Source organism: Pempheris klunzingeri, chromosome 15 (genome assembly GCF_042242105.1).
Source record: "Pempheris klunzingeri isolate RE-2024b chromosome 15, fPemKlu1.hap1, whole genome shotgun sequence".
NCBI classification, from domain to species: domain Eukaryota; kingdom Metazoa; phylum Chordata; class Actinopteri; order Acropomatiformes; family Pempheridae; genus Pempheris; species Pempheris klunzingeri.
In genome coordinates, this window is record NC_092026.1 from 187,501 (window position 1) to 203,051 (window position 15,551).

Here is a 15,551-nt window from a genome sequence, read left to right on the forward strand (position 1 = left end):
TTTGGCCATCGGACTAGACGCTATGTTTGGCGAACACCAAACGCTGCACATCACCGCTGTTGGGCCTTGCCGCATGGCCAGACAAGAGCGGCCTACATGTACCTGGAAAAGCCTAACAAAGGAACAAAGGGCCATAAAATAAACGGGCGCCAAAACTTGTCGGCGTTGCCTCCAATAAACCCAGGTAGGGGGCGTGGCCAGGATCCAACACCAAGAGTTCTTATTGGGGGAAAACTCCCCAAATCCACAAGGAACTCCCAGTACGGCCATGACATCACTAAACGTTTATAAGCAGTGAACACCTAAGATACACAGGGGGTGTTTTCTGTTTGGACGTCTTTCCCCTTTAAACCTAGGTAACAGCCTTCCCCACACTCGCTGGACGAGCAACCGGCTGTTTTCGCCCCGTTTTGTTTTTTTTGGTTTCAGTTTCGTTTTTGTGTCCTTCACCGGACTCGTTAGGATCCTGAGGAGAAACGCTGAGCAACCCGCGGCTTTTCCCTCAATTCGTACCTGCGGAAGGGAGAGACAGTACGCTGTCCTCTCCAGGGAAAGATCACGAACGTTCTTCTCCCTCTAAGTCGACTCCCGCTGCTCCACGCTGCCACACGTGGACCAGCGCGCCGTTCCCCGCTAACACAGCGACTCAACGGACCCTTTCCTCGCCGCCACCCGAGCCGGACCGAAACCCGCCAGGCGTGCAGGATTTGCACACACTAATCGCTCGCAAAGCGATTTCAAGTAAGAGGCTTGTGTCTGGGCAGAGACAGATAGGATTTAAGTGTGCTACCTTTGCTTAGAAGCTAAAGTGCCGGACCGCCGTGTCCCGTGTTACAACTGTGTGTTTGCTGCTGTTGTTTTGTCTCCTGCGTTGTTTTGTGCGTAAGCCCACGCAGGGACTTTGTTGTGTTTATAACCAACACGTGGAGAGTCAGTAAACGGGAGTCTATCAGGACCAGCGCCACCATCGGTAAACAGAGTTTGCTGATCGAGCCGCTGAGTGATAGACATACGGTTATTGTGCGCTCCTGTGACGGTTAAAAACCAGATTTTCAGTGTTTTGTGTTGAATGCTTTCCTTTCCTCTTTCTTCCTACTAACCCACATTCCATCCACATACATACACGCGTTCATACCGTCCCTTACAGGCACCATCGGCGCCATTACAGTCTAACTCTAGAGTTCAGACTTGTAATTACAGTCGCCAGTACACTTCTAGCAGTCAGCCCCTAGTGTTTAAGCTCCTAACTACCGCCGTTACAACACCCGGCAGCATCCTGCCCCTAGTGTTTAAGCTCCTAACTACCGCCGTTACAACACCCGGCAGCATCCTGCCCCTAGTGTTTAAGCTCCTAACTACCACCGTTACAACACCCGGCAGCATCCTGCCCCTAGTGTTTAAGCTCCTAACTACCACCGTTACAACACCCGGCAGCATCCTGCCCCTAGTGTTTAAGCTCCTAACTACCGCCGTTACAACACCCGGCAGCATCCTGCCCCTAGTGTTTAAGCTCCTAACTACCGCCGTTACAACACCCGGCAGCATCCTGCCCCTAGTGTTAAGGCCGGTAATTACAGTAGCTATTACACACTTAGTAGTGCCCTGCCTCTAGTGCTCAGGGAAGGGAGTTCAGTCTCCACTGTACTCTCGTTCCCTCTAGTCACATCTCGCGAGCTCGTCCGCCATATTGTGGTGACGTATTCACGCACGTGATTGCGTCACCACTCTGCGGCCTCCTCCTTGCCCCCCCCTTTTCCCTTCTCACACACACACACACTGAACACACACACACACACACACACACACACACACTGAACACACACACACACACACACACACACACACACACACACACACACACACACACACACACACACACACACACACACACACACACACACACACACACACACACACACACACACACACACACACACACACACACACACGCTGGATGCTTGTATATATATCTTGTTTTGAGTGTTAACAATTTGTACCAATAGCTGCTTTAGATAGTTGAATAGCAGATGTTTATTTGAACTAGTATTATTGATCACAAATCATTGTGCTTTGTTGAATAAACTCTGTTATGCATTTAAAGAGTAGTTGTTTGTGATTACTGTGCATATATTTGTTGTGGTAACAGCTGGTTGAGATAGTCAGTGCTCGGATTCATGCCTTTCCACTCACTTTATAAATGTAAGATAGTAATTTAAATATCAACATTTTGAAGTGAATATCCATTTTGAGACTGTATTCCAGTTTGTTATTGGTCCCTGATACCAGGGTGGTGCCCCGATATTATTAATTAATTATTAATTAATAACTAATTTTTACTGATATCGATAAGTACACTGATAAGTGCTAAATCTTATTGATAATACTGCCAATAACTAAACTCGCTCCATCCAGTGCACAACACCGCAAACACACCATCTCCACCGTGAAGCCCGGCGGTGGCAGCATCAAGCTCTGGGATGCTTCTCGGCGGCACCAGGGAGGCTCGTGAAGGTAGAGGGGAACATGAATGCAGAAAAATATCCCCGAATCCTGGAGGATAATCTGACTCGGTCTGCAAGAGAACTACGACTTGGGAGAAGGTTTATTTTCCAGCAAGACAACGAGCCCGAGCATACAGCAGAAGCTACGCAGAAATGTTCAAAGACGACAAGGTGACCGTTCTGGAGTTCTGGAGAGTCAAAGCCCAGATCTGTTCGCGGCCGATCCCTGAGCAACCTGACACAGCTGCAGCTGTTTTGCAAGGAAGAAAGGAGAAAACCTGCAGCGTCCAGATGTGGCAGCCTGACAGACTTATCTACACAGGTGCATCTACTAAAAAAAAAAAAATCTGTTTTCACTTTGATATTATATTGACCATGATTTCATGCATGTCCTGTCTGGAGATGATGCAGAAACATTAGTCACTTCCAGGTTGGATTATTTCTGTTCCTTATTATCAGGCTGCCCCAATAAGTCCTTAAAGACTCTCCAGCTGGTCCAGAACGCTGCTGCTCCTGTTCTGACCAGAACTAAGAGAAGAGACCATCTTTCTCCTGTACTGGCTTCTCTTCACTGGCTTCCAGTTAAATCTAGAATAGAGTTTAAAATCCTTCTCCTCACCTCCAAAGCTCTTAATGTTCAGGCTCCATCATCTCTTAAAGAGCTCATAGTACCGTACTACCCCACTAGAGCACTGTGCTCCCAGACTGCAGGTCTACTGGTGGTTCCTAAAGTCCTCTAAAGTAGTGATGGAGCCAGAGCTTTCAGCTATCAGGCTCCTCTCCTGTGGAACCTCCTTCCAGTCTGGGTTCAGGGGGGCAGACACCCTCTCTACATTTCAGAGTAGACTAAAAACCTTCCTTAGTGATGAAGCCTATAGTTCAGGGCTGGATCAGGTCTTGGACCAGCCCCTAGTTATGCTGCTATAGGCTCAGACTGCCGGGGGACTCCCATGATGCACTGGGCTCCTCTCTCCTCCTCTTCCTCTCCATCCTGATGCTTCATGTCTCTTTAATGTCTGTTACTAACTTGGTATCTTCCCCGGAGCCTTTCTGTGCTTTTCTCATCTCTCTGGTTCCTGTGGATCCTGGTCCTGGTTCTCCTGCTGTGGTTCTCAGGTTCCTGTGGATCCTGGTCCTGGTTCTCCTGCTGTGGTTCTCAGGTTTCTGTGGATCCTGGTCCTGGTTCTCCTGCTGTGGTTCTCAGGTTCCTGTGGATCCTGGTCCTGGTTCTCCTGCTGTGGTTCTCAGGTTTCTGTGGATCCTGGTCCTGGTTCTCCTGCTGTGGTTCTCAGGTTCCTCTGGATCCTGGTCCTGGTTCTCCTGCTGTGGTTCTCAGGTTCCTCTGGATCCTGGTCCTGGTTCTCCTGCTGTGGTTCTCAGGTTCCTGTGGATCCTGGTCCTGGTTCTCCTGCTGTGGTTCTCAGGTTCCTGTGGATCCTGGTCCTGGTTCTCCTGCTGTGGTTCTGTGGTTCCTGTGGATCCTGGTCCTGGTTCTCCTGCTGTGGTTCTCAGGTTCCTGTGGATCCTGGTCCTGGTTCTCCTGCTGTGGTTCTCAGGTTCCTGTGGATCCTGGTCCTGGTTCTCCTGCTGTGGTTCTCAGGTTTCTGTGGATCCTGGTCCTGGTTCTCCTGCTGTGGTTCTCAGGTTCCTGTGGATCCTGGTCCTGGTTCTCCTGCTGTGGTTCTCAGGTTTCTGTGGATCCTGGTCCTGGTTCTCCTGCTGTGGTTCTCAGGTTCCTCTGGATCCTGGTCCTGGTTCTCCTGCTGTGGTTCTCAGGTTCCTCTGGATCCTGGTCCTGGTTCTCCTGCTGTGGTTCTCAGGTTCCTGTGGATCCTGGTCCTGGTTCTCCTGCTGTGGTTCTCAGGTTCCTGTGGATCCTGGTCCTGGTTCTCCTGCTGTGGTTCTCAGGTTCCTGTGGATCCTGGTCCTGGTTCTCCTGCTGTGGTTCTCAGGTTTCTGTGGATCCTGGTCCTGGTTCTCCTGCTGTGGTTCTCAGGTTCCTGTGGATCCTGGTCCTGGTTCTCCTGCTGTGGTTCTGTGGTTCCTGTGGATCCTGGTCCTGGTTCTCCTGCTGTGGTTCTCAGGTTCCTGTGGATCCTGGTCCTGGTTCTCCTGCTGTGGTTCTCAGGTTCCTGTGGATCCTGGTCCTGGTTCTCCTGCTGTGGTTCTCAGGTTCCTGTGGATCCTGGTCCTGGTTCTCCTGCTGTGGTTCTCAGGTTCCTGTGGATCCTGGTCCTGGTTCTCCTGCTGTGGTTCTGTGGTTCCTCTGGATCCTGGTCCTGGTTCTCCTGCTGTGGTTCTCAGGTTCCTGTGGATCCTGGTCCTGGTTCTCCTGCTGTGGTTCTCAGGTTCCTGTGGATCCTGGTCCTGGTTCTCCTGCTGTGGTTCTCAGGTTTCTGTGGATCCTGGTCCTGGTTCTCAGGTTCCTGTGGATCCTGGTCCTGGTTCTCAGGTTTCTGTGGATCCTGGTCCTGGTTCTCCTGCTGTGGTTCTCAGGTTCCTGTGGATCCTGGTCCTGGTTCTCCTGCTGTGGTTCTCAGGTTCCTGTGGATCCTGGTCCTGGTTCTCCTGCTGTGGTTCTCAGGTTCCTGTGGATCCTGGTCCTGGTTCTCCTGCTGTGGTTCTCAGGTTTCTGTGGATCCTGGTCCTGGTTCTCCTGCTGTGGTTCTCAGGTTCCTGTGGATCCTGGTCCTGGCTCTCCTGCTGTGGTTCTCAGGTTCCTGTGGATCCTGGTCCTGGCTCTCCTGCTGTGGTTCTCTGGCTTCAGGAATCACTGCTGCGGGTCGTCAGCTACTCGTCATGTTTTTCAGTGCTACCATAGTGCTAATTAGTCACATTCCTACTGTCAGTGCTGTAGCTGCTGGTTTCTCTCTCCCTCCCCCCTCTGAGCCTGGTTCTGTTCGAAGTTCCCCCCATTAAAGGGGAATTCTCCCGTTAAAGGGGAGTTCCTCCCCCCGTTAAAGGGGAGTTCTTCCTCCACTGGGTCCTAATCTAATCTCTGAGCTGCTCTGTGGGGATTCTTGAATCCTTCTTCCTGACCTGGAGCTGGAGAGAGAAACACTGCTGTGACCTGGAGCTGGAGAGAGAAACACTGCTGTGACCTGGAGCTGGAGAGAGAAACACTGCTGTGACCTGGAGCTGGAGAGAGAAACACTGCTGTGACCTGGAGCTGGAGAGAGAAACACTGACTGATTGATTGGTTGGCTGATTGATTGATGTATAAAAGCAACAAAAGGGTGAAACATCCAAGGGGGGTGAATGCTTTTTGTAGGCATTGCATTGTGTAATGAAGTGTTTAGCTGAACGTGTATTTAGCAGCCACACAGTAAAGCGCTCCAGTGGAGTCAGTGGAAGAATTGTAAGGTGGGCCGATGAATGAAAGACCGCGGGGGGGTCAACAGGTGCCGTTTCCTTCCACAGGCAACATGTAAAGTGAAACCGGCGTCCTCGGTGTCGGTCATCCTGAGCTTCACCACACCGCCGCCTCGTCCGCGGCAGTCGGTCGACACCTGGGGGTGGGGTGGGGCTGGCTCTCTGGTGCGGCTGGGAGTGACCTGAGGGATTGTGGGTAATGTAGTTACCTGTGACACAGAGAGCAGCAGAAACCCGTCTCCTCCTTTTCCTCGTCCCTCTTCTCTCGGCTCCTCCTCTTCCTCTCTGTGACGCCCTGCAGCAAGCCGGTCTGAGGGCTGCTGCTCTGACCGGGAACACACAGATACACAGACACACAGACACACAGACACAGACACAGACACAGACACACACAGACACACACAGACACACACAGACACACACAGACACACACAGACACAGACACACACAGACACACACAGACACACACAGACACAGACACAGACACAGACACAGACACACACGCAGACACACAGACACACAGACACGCAGACGCAGACGCAGACGCAGACACAGACACACAGACACAGACACACAGACACACAGACACACAGACACACAGACACAGACACAGACACAGACACAGACACACACAGACACACACAGACACACACAGACACAGACACAGACACAGACACAGACACACACGCAGACACACAGACACACAGACACGCAGACGCAGACGCAGACACAGACACACAGACACAGACACACAGACACACAGACACACAGACACACAGACACAGACACAGACACAGACACAGACACAGACACACACAGACACACACAGACACACACAGACACAGACACAGACACAGACACAGACACAGACACACACAGACACACACAGACACACACAGACACAGACACAGACACACACGCAGACACACAGACACACAGACACGCAGACGCAGACGCAGACGCAGACACAGACACACAGACACAGACACACAGACACACAGACACACAGACACAGACACAGACACAGACACACACACAGACACAGACACACACGCAGACACACAGACACACAGACACGCAGACGCAGACGCAGACACAGACACACAGACACAGACACACAGACACAGACACACAGACACGCAGACGCAGACACAGAGACACACAGACACAGACACACAGACACAGACACAGACACACACAGACACGCAGACGCAGACACAGACACACAGACACAGACACACAGACACACACAGACACGCAGACGCAGACACAGACACACAGACACAGACACACAGACACACACAGACACGCAGACACAGACACACAGACACAGACACAGACACAGACACAGACACACAGACACACACAGACACGCAGACGCAGACACAGACACACAGACACACAGACACACACAGACACGCAGACGCAGACACAGACACAGACACACAGACGCAGACACGCAGACGCAGACGCAGACACAGACACAGACACAGAGACACACAGACACAGACACAGACACACAGACACACAGACACACACACAGACACACAGACACACAGACACACACACAGACACACAGACACAGACACACAGACACACAGACACGTCTGAGATTTCTGTCTACTTTTGAAACATTTTGACGATGACTAAACTATGAGGACCACCCTCACTTTGTATTCAAGTGTGTGTGTCAGATATATGTATGTTTCCATTAGAACACTCCGTGGAGGACTACGAAGACCACGCTGCCTCCCGACAGGACCACAAGGACCACGCTGCCTCCCGACAGGACCACAAGGACCACGCTGCCTCCCGACAGGACCACAAGGACCACGCTGCCTCCTGACAGGACCACAAGGACCACGCTGCCTCCTGACAGGACCACAAGGACCACGCTGCCTCCTGACAGGACCACAAGGACCACGCTGCCTCCTGACAGGACCACAAGGACCACGCTGCCTCCCGACAGGACTACGAAGACCACGCTGCCTCCTGACAGGACTACGAGGACCAACCCCATGTGGCCCACATTAACTTTTTCTAGGAAGCTTTTCACAATAAAAGCCTCTGGCTGTCAGGTGAGGATGGCCTCAGTCGTTTACCTGTCTGTACGGTCTGCCTCCTTCCCTCCTGCTCGTCCAATCAGCCGGGCCCCCCATGCGTCTGGAAAAGTCATCATCTCTGTTAGTATCAGAGCTGTTATTGATCATTGATTGATTACTGGAGGGTGCAGGTGGGTCTATCCTGACCTGAGGGGGTGCAGCCATCGTGTGTTTCTTGGTGTGTGTTTTGTGCGGCAGCGCTGCTGAACATCTTGAGACAGACTGGACAGGTGAACGGCCTCCTCACCGCCGCCACCTTCCTCTTCTTCATCTTCTCCTGTTTCTGCTGCTGCTCTTCCTCCCTCCTCCTCCTCCTCCTCCTCCTCCTCCTCCTGCCGTGGCCCCTCCAGTGGGGCTCCAGCTCCTCCCAGCTGTCGGCCGTCCGCCTGCAGCGGACACAGCCGAAGCCGCCGCCGGCCCGGTGAGAACGCACATGGACGTCCAGCAGCTGGCGGGACGCCAGCGTCAGAGGACACAGGAGACACGACAGCCTCCGTCCACTGGAGGGGGGGGTCCTCGTCTGGCCGGCCACCTCGCTCTGCTTCAGGCTGTCGGGCCGCAGCAGGAGGAGGCCGTCATCAGGGGGAGGGGGGGCGGGGCGGGAGGCACTGGGAGGAGGAGGGGGAGGCGGGAGAGAGGAAGGGGGAGGTTTGGAAGCTGAGATGCGACACAGTCCCAGAGTCATGAGGTGAGCAGACTGTGCCATCTCCTCCTGGGTGGCGGGGGGGTTGATGGGACATGACAGATCTACTGCACCCCCCTTCAGAGGGAAGATGGAGGAGTCCTCCTCAAACAGAGTGCTGACCTGCAGACAGACACCTTCATCATCATCATCGTCGTCAGACCACAAGACCTGAGGACGTCTCACTCCTGGTTCCCTCTGGCTGTGTCCAAGTATCCCAGCATGCACCTCACCACAGCCAATACCACTGACCAATCAATAAATACCAGACCGATCAATAAGTAATACAGGCCGATCAATAAATAATACAGGCCGATCAATAGTTAGTTTACTTTTAGTTAACACAAATTAAATCTTCAGTGATGACATCACAGATCAGGAACTTGATGACCTCTGTTGTGTGTGTGTTTTAGTGTGTGTGTGTGTGTGTGTGTCAGGTGTGTCACCTCACAGGTGTGTGCGACCTGCAGCCCCCCCTCGCTGCCGATGTCACAGGTGGGCGGGCTCATGCTGTCCAGCATGTTGTAGAGCAGGAAGTCCTCGTCCTCGTCGACCGGCTTCGGCTCTCCGTTCAGGTCTAGCTGATAGGGCGACGCCCCCTGCCGGAGCCCCGCCTCCTCGCGGTCCTCCGCCCCGCCCCCCGCCTCGGGCCCCCCCAGGTAAGTGAGTGTAGGGGGGCGGTGCCTGAGCTGCAGGTGGCCGCTGATGGAGGCCTTCAGGCCGCAGGTGAACTGGCAGAGTTTACAGCGGAACAGCTCCACCAGGAAGGACTCCACCAGCCCCCCCGACAGGCCCTCCACCTCCCCACAGTACAGGCTGGAGCTCACGGCCCCCCCCACCACCTGCAGGGTTACCGGGCTGATGTCACGGTAACGCTGCCTCATGGACGCCATCACCGCCATGTCACCGATGACATCACATCACAAACAGCAGGACACTCACTGAAAACACAGACAGACAGACAGACACAGACAGACAGACAGACAGACAGACAGACAGACAGACAGACAGACAGACACAGACAGACAGACAGACAGACACAGACAGACACAGACAGACAGACAGACAGACAGACAGACAGACATAGTGAGCTATTTAATGCTTCTTTTTTACGCTGCTGAACAATACAATTTCACAGTCTGGGATCAATTAACTAACTAATAACTAACTAACTAATAACTAACTAGAGGACCGTTACTGTGTGTAAAAGCAGCGTCAGTCAGCAGAGTTACAGATACTAGATAATAGTTTTTAAATGTGTTGGAATGGAATGAACAGGATGATTTAGAAGAAGTTAATGGTTAGCAGGTTAGCAGTTTAACAGGTCAGCAGGTTAGCAGTTTAACAGGTTAACAGTTTAACAGGTTAGCAGGTTAACAGGTTAGCAGGTTAGCAGTTTAACAGGTTAGCAGGTTAGCAGTTTAACAGGTTAACAGTTTAACAGGTTAGCAGGTTAACAGGTTAGCAGGTTAGCAGTTTAACAGGTTAGCAGGTTAGCAGTTTAACAGGTTAACAGTTTAACAGGTTAGCAGGTTAGCAGGTTAACAGGTTAGCAGGTTAGCAGTTTAACAGGTTAGCAGTTTAACAGGTTAGCAGGTTAGCAGTTTAACAGGTTAGCAGTTTAACAGGTTAGCAGTTTAACAGGTTAGCAGCTGATGGATCTGATAATAAACTAGAAAACATTAATGGTATGACTGACCTACATTATTTAACACAAATCTCTACCAGGTCTGACCTGCACCAAATAAATCTGATTATAATCAATCAATCAGTCTTCACACCTAAGAACAAACTTTCCTCGTGCTGTAGCACAGAGCTAACCCAGGGGACGCTAACTGCGTTAGCATTAGAGACTAATCACTCCGCCATGATTAATGCGCAAGCCGCGTTTTAGCGTGACGTAACCAAACAGTGTACAGGTGAAGTCTCAGGTGAAGTCTCAGGTGAACTACAGCTGATTTAAACAAACATACGGAAAACAACCGACGCTCACCTGCTGCTGCCAGCACCGGACCGCTGTTTACTTCCGCCTCTCTTCTTCTACGGTTCGCGTCATGTCCGGTCGCTTCCACCCTCTGCCGCCACCTGGAGGAGGAGGAGTGCAGGTAAAAGGATTTCAAGGATAGATTCAACTTTTTATTCTTTAATCTGACAATCATCCAGTTTATAAACCAGCTAAGTATAACTACCCATAACGACCCTAAACTACCCATAGTTAGTCTGATCTACCCATAACGACCCTAAACTACCCATAGTTAGTCTGATCTACCCATAACGACCCTAAACTACCCATAGTTAGTGACTAGACACGCCCACATCCACACTCTCTGCCCCCCCACTCTTAATAAATATCACACCTGTGGTTCTGGTGCCGTGAAGAAGTGGTGAGACAGCGTGTCTGTGTTTTCATTGGTCGCTCTGCAGTGAGAGGCGGTAACCATAGTAACCTGCATCTGACCACAGGCCGCTCATCGCTGTTCGTGTTAAATAACAGAAGAAGAAGTAGAGCAGTGAACAGGAAATGTAAATCAGGTCACATGACCAGGCTGTTTTTTCCTGTTCTGACACGACAGGAAGTGTGAGTGTGACGTTAGTGAAACAAGGATCAGCCACATTGCGTGACAGCGTGTTCACACTGTGCAATGTTGCATGACAGGTTATGACCACACACACACACACACACACACACACACACACACACACACACACACACACACAGATCGTGTGTGTGTGTGTGTGTGTGTGTGTGTGTGTGTTACCTTTCTAACAAAAAAAACTAAAAACAGAAAACAGGACACCATGTTCAGTCTGTACGACCACACACACACACACACACGTCACCATGGCAACACCACTACTGATACTACTACTACTGTGGTACTGTACTATACTGTACTATAGTATTACTGTACTATTACAGTACTGTACTGTAGTATTATAGTACTGTACTATAGTATTACTGTACTATTACAGTACTGTACTGTAGTATTATAGTACTGTACTATAGTATTACTGTCCTGTAGTATTACTGTAGTATTACAGTACTGTAGTATTACTGTACTGTAGTATTACTGTAGTATTACAGTACTGTAGTATTGCTGTAGTATTAGCCTACTGTAGTATTATTACTGTAGTATTACTGTACTGTAGTATTACTGTAGTATTACAGTACTGTAGTATTACTGTATTATTACTGTAGTATTACAGTACTGTAGTATTACAGTAGTATTACTGTAGTATTACTGTAGTATTACAGTACTGTAGTATTACTGTAGTATTACAGTAGTATTACTGTAGTATTACAGTCATGTGTCCCTCAGAGTTTCCCAAATATTCAGAGCTCTGTCTTCATAAAGGGCTTTTCAAATTTAAGGTGTTTTAGGTCTTTAGTTTTTCAAATTAAGGGTCAGTGGAGGCTGTTCGGGGGGGTTTCAGGGGGGGGTTTCATTAAGGCTTTATTATGGTTATTTCAGGGTTATTTCAGGGTTCCTCCTCGTGGCTCCTCCCTCTGGGCTGAACTTCTGCTTTGATTCTGAGACACCAACAGACAGACAGCCAGACAGATCACTGAGACCAGGAGACTGTGAGTACACACCTGTCCCTCTGTCTGTCTGCCTGTCTTACTGCCTGTGTGTGTGTCTGTCTGTCTGTCTGTCTGTCTGTCTGTCTTACTGCCTGTGTGTCTGTCTGTCTGTCTGTCTGTCCGTCTGCCTGTCTGTTTGTCTGTCTTACTGTCTGTCTCTCTGTCTGTCTATCCGTCTGTCTGTCTGTCTGACTGCCTGCCTGTCTGACTGCCTGTCTCTGTCTGTCTATCCGTCTCTCTGTCTGTCTGTTGTAACACAGAAATACTCAGACGTCCTGTGTGTCCTGAACCTGTCTCTCTCTCTGTCTGTTGTAGGACACTGAATGACATCATGACAGCACACACAACAGAGGTAACAAACTCCGCCCCCCTCAGATGGTAGTGATTGATTATCAGTTATTGATTTGCTCTAAGACAGGAAGTCCAATAAGGGATCAAGTATCGGTCAGGTGTGTTCAGGTGTGTCCTCTCTCCTGTCAGGTCCTGTCCTCCATCGGGCCCTCGCCCACTGCTGATGACTATAACTACTCCGACTACTCCGACTACTCCGACTACTCCGACCTGATGTGTGACCGGGAGTCCGTGCGGGTGTTCAGGAGTCTCTACGAGCCGCCGCTCTTCTGGATGATAGCCCTGGTGGGCGGAGCCGGGAACCTGGCCGTGGTGTGGATCTACCTGAACTTCCGCCGGCGGCTGAAGACCATGACGGATGTGTACCTGCTCAACCTTGCGGTGGCCGACCTGCTGTTTCTCATCACGCTGCCGCTGTGGGCGGCCGAGGCAACACACGGCTGGAGCTTCGGCTCCGCCCTCTGCAAGGTGAACTCCGGCCTCTACAAGGTGAACCTGTTCAGCAGCATGCTGCTGCTCACCTGCATCAGCGTAGACCGCTACGTAGTCATCGTGCAGACCACCAAGGCACAGAACTCGCAGGCGGAGCGCCGCCGCTGCAGCCGGCTGGTGTGCGCGGGGGTGTGGCTGTTGGCCCTGCTGCTCGCCACACCTGAGCTGGTGTTCGCCACCACCGCCGGAGAGTCCCAGCAGTACTGCAGGATGGTGTTCCCGCCTCAACTGGGCAACCGCAACAAGATCCTGGTGCTGGCGCTGCAGGTGAGCATGGGCTTCTGCCTGCCCTTCGTCGTCATGGTGCTCTGCTACAGTGTCATCGTCGTCAAGCTTCTCAGGACCAGAAACTTCCAGAAGCACAAGGCCATGCGCGTCATCCTGGCCGTGGTGGTGGCGTTCGTCATGTCTCAGCTGCCCTACAACGGTGTGCTGGTGGTGGAGGCGGCGCAGGCTTCCAACATGACCATGACCAACTGTGAGGATGTGAAGCGCTTCGACAAGGTGGGACAGGTGCTGAAGAGTCTGGCCTATGTGCACGCCTGCCTCAACCCCTTCCTCTACGCCTTTGTCGGTGTGCGTTTCCGCCACGATGTGCTGCAGCTGCTGCACGCCTGCCGCCGACGCCGCCAGCCAGCCAACACGAGTCAGCCGAGCAAGTCGTGCCGGAGCCTGCTGAGCTCCACCAGAGCATCGGTGATGTCGGACAGCGACACCTCGCAGGCGCTGTCGCTGTAGAAACACCAACGCTCTGATGACATCATCACTGATTCGTCCCTCCTTCATCAGTCTTCCTCATGTGTCCACATAGGGATTTTCAAATTAAAGTGTTTTTGAGGGGTTCATAGTTTCAAAATTAAAGAACAAATGAAGGATCTTTGTCTGTTTCAGAGTACATTAAGGGATTTGTGTATCGGTGAAGCAGATTTTCTTCACCAAACTTTGACAAATTAAACTCATGAATCAGCTGAACTGGAATCAGGAACATTTAAGGCCTTGAATGGATCATCTCTGCATCTTAGGGCTTCCAGGGCTTTCCAGGATAGTTGTAAAGACCTTTTCCCGGTATTTTTTCAGGTCTCGCCTGTATATTGAATGTGAAATACCGAGAAACTGTGTAATATTTAGCTGCTCTTACTGGAGCGTGGTCACATGACCTCTCGCCTTCCTGTGTTGCATCATCCTGTGTGAGCAGGAAACGCATCACATGGGGGAAGCAGCGAATCAGAGCGTCCGCTATGACCTTCATGTGGCTCTCCTCTCAGGCTACTGCTTGTTTCCATTTATTTACACTGAAGGACACTTTTCTGTCAGACTGAGCCGCTAATGGATGCTAACAGTGCTGCTAACATGCTAACAGCTGTACCAATATGTAATTTGAATGGAGTGTTTTTACGTGTTCATTAAACGTGTGTGAAACAGTCTGTGTGAGCGTGACTACACAAGGAAGTTGATGCCAACAGTCACACGTTTCTTCACATCCTGTTTGTGTTTGAACGATGAAGACAGCAGTGTCACACTCCACTGATCACATGACCAGCTCACACCGACAGCCTGCCCCCATCTGAGACCAGAATCAGCCCGTGTGATGGAGGAGCAGCTCACCAGAACCAGAACTGTCCTGATACACAGGAATTACTCTGGTCCTGGTTCTGGTCTCTTGGGGCAGCAGGTTGATTTCAGTTTGTCGAAAATGTCAAACAGACAGACATCGACCATCACATCCTGTTACAGAGACCGGAACAGTTCACTGGCATAAAAGGAACCACATTAAGCTGCTTTAAGTCCTATTTATTAGATCGATCTCAGTTTGTACACGTTAACAATGAATCCTCTGTCCACACTAAGGTTAGACATGGAGTTCCACAAGGTTCAGTGCTTGGACCGATACTCTTTACCTTATACATGCTTCCTCTGGGTAATATTATCAGGAAGCACTCCATTAATTTCCACTGTTATGCAGATGATACCCAATTATACTGATCAATAAAGCCAGATGAACCCAATCAGTTGAGTAAACTTCAAGTCTGACTTAAGGACATAAAGTCCTGGATGAGCAGCAAGACAGACAGACCAGGAGGGCTGTAATGTCAGAAACATGTTCCTCATCCTGTCACACTGCACACTGCTCTGTTTAGAATCTGTGGTTCTGATTGGTTCTGTTTGGTTCTCTGTGAGGTTCTGTGAGGTGAGAACCCAGTGGGACAGTTTACTCTCTCTGCTTCACATCAGATGATCTGTTTGTCTGTCTGCTGGGTTCCACCTGCTCCTCCACATTAACCACTTCCTTTTCTGCAGTAACAATCACCTGGAACCGTTTCCATGGAAACACGTTTGATTGAACTGACTGTTATCACGGCAACGCCATAAACTAGTTTAATTGTTTCTTCTGTTCTGGTTCCACTGTGTGTGTGTGACTGTGACTGTTTATGTGCAACTTCAGTTTTCAACCTTTGCAGTGAGAAGGT

The 15,551-nt window shown here is 50.7% G+C and overlaps 2 protein-coding genes across 3 annotated transcripts in view; one reads left to right on the forward strand and one right to left on the reverse strand.

Annotated features, from left to right (window-relative positions):
• Nucleotides 1–10,723, reverse strand: part of LOC139214803 (gastrula zinc finger protein XlCGF57.1) — a 15,617-nt gene extending 4,894 nt beyond the window's left edge. The window contains exons 1-5 of one of the 2 annotated variants that reach the window (XM_070845728.1): nt 10,651–10,723; nt 9,104–9,598; nt 8,123–8,780; nt 7,976–8,036; nt 6,083–6,193 (exon numbers count right to left, since the gene is read on the reverse strand). In XM_070845728.1, the coding sequence (XP_070701829.1) occupies nt 6,083–6,193; nt 7,976–8,036; nt 8,123–8,780; nt 9,104–9,559 (1,286 nt within the window). In that variant the 5' untranslated portion in view covers nt 9,560–9,598; nt 10,651–10,723. The remainder of the gene's footprint in view (nt 1–6,082; nt 6,194–7,975; nt 8,037–8,122; nt 8,781–9,103; nt 9,599–10,650) is intronic. The other variant, XM_070845729.1, reaches the window with a different exon arrangement.
• Nucleotides 10,724–12,197: 1,474 nt separating this feature from the next.
• ccr9a (chemokine (C-C motif) receptor 9a) lies at nt 12,198–14,507 on the forward strand. Its single transcript, XM_070845630.1, has 3 exons — nt 12,198–12,240; nt 12,556–12,592; nt 12,721–14,507. Exons 2-3 carry the CDS (start codon nt 12,572–12,574, stop codon nt 13,819–13,821), a joined length of 1,122 nt encoding a protein of 373 aa, XP_070701731.1. The 5' UTR covers nt 12,198–12,240; nt 12,556–12,571; the 3' UTR covers nt 13,822–14,507.
• Nucleotides 14,508–15,551: the final 1,044 nt, after the last annotated feature.

What these genes read in the sequence shown, in the direction of transcription:
- ccr9a (XM_070845630.1), top strand. Translation starts at nt 12,572, where the DNA reads ATGACAGCACACACAACAGAG. An exon ending in TGACAGCACACACAACAGAG is followed by an intron (nt 12,593 to 12,720) that starts GTAACAAACTCC and finishes CTCTCCTGTCAG; the next exon opens with GTCCTGTCCTCCATCGGGCC.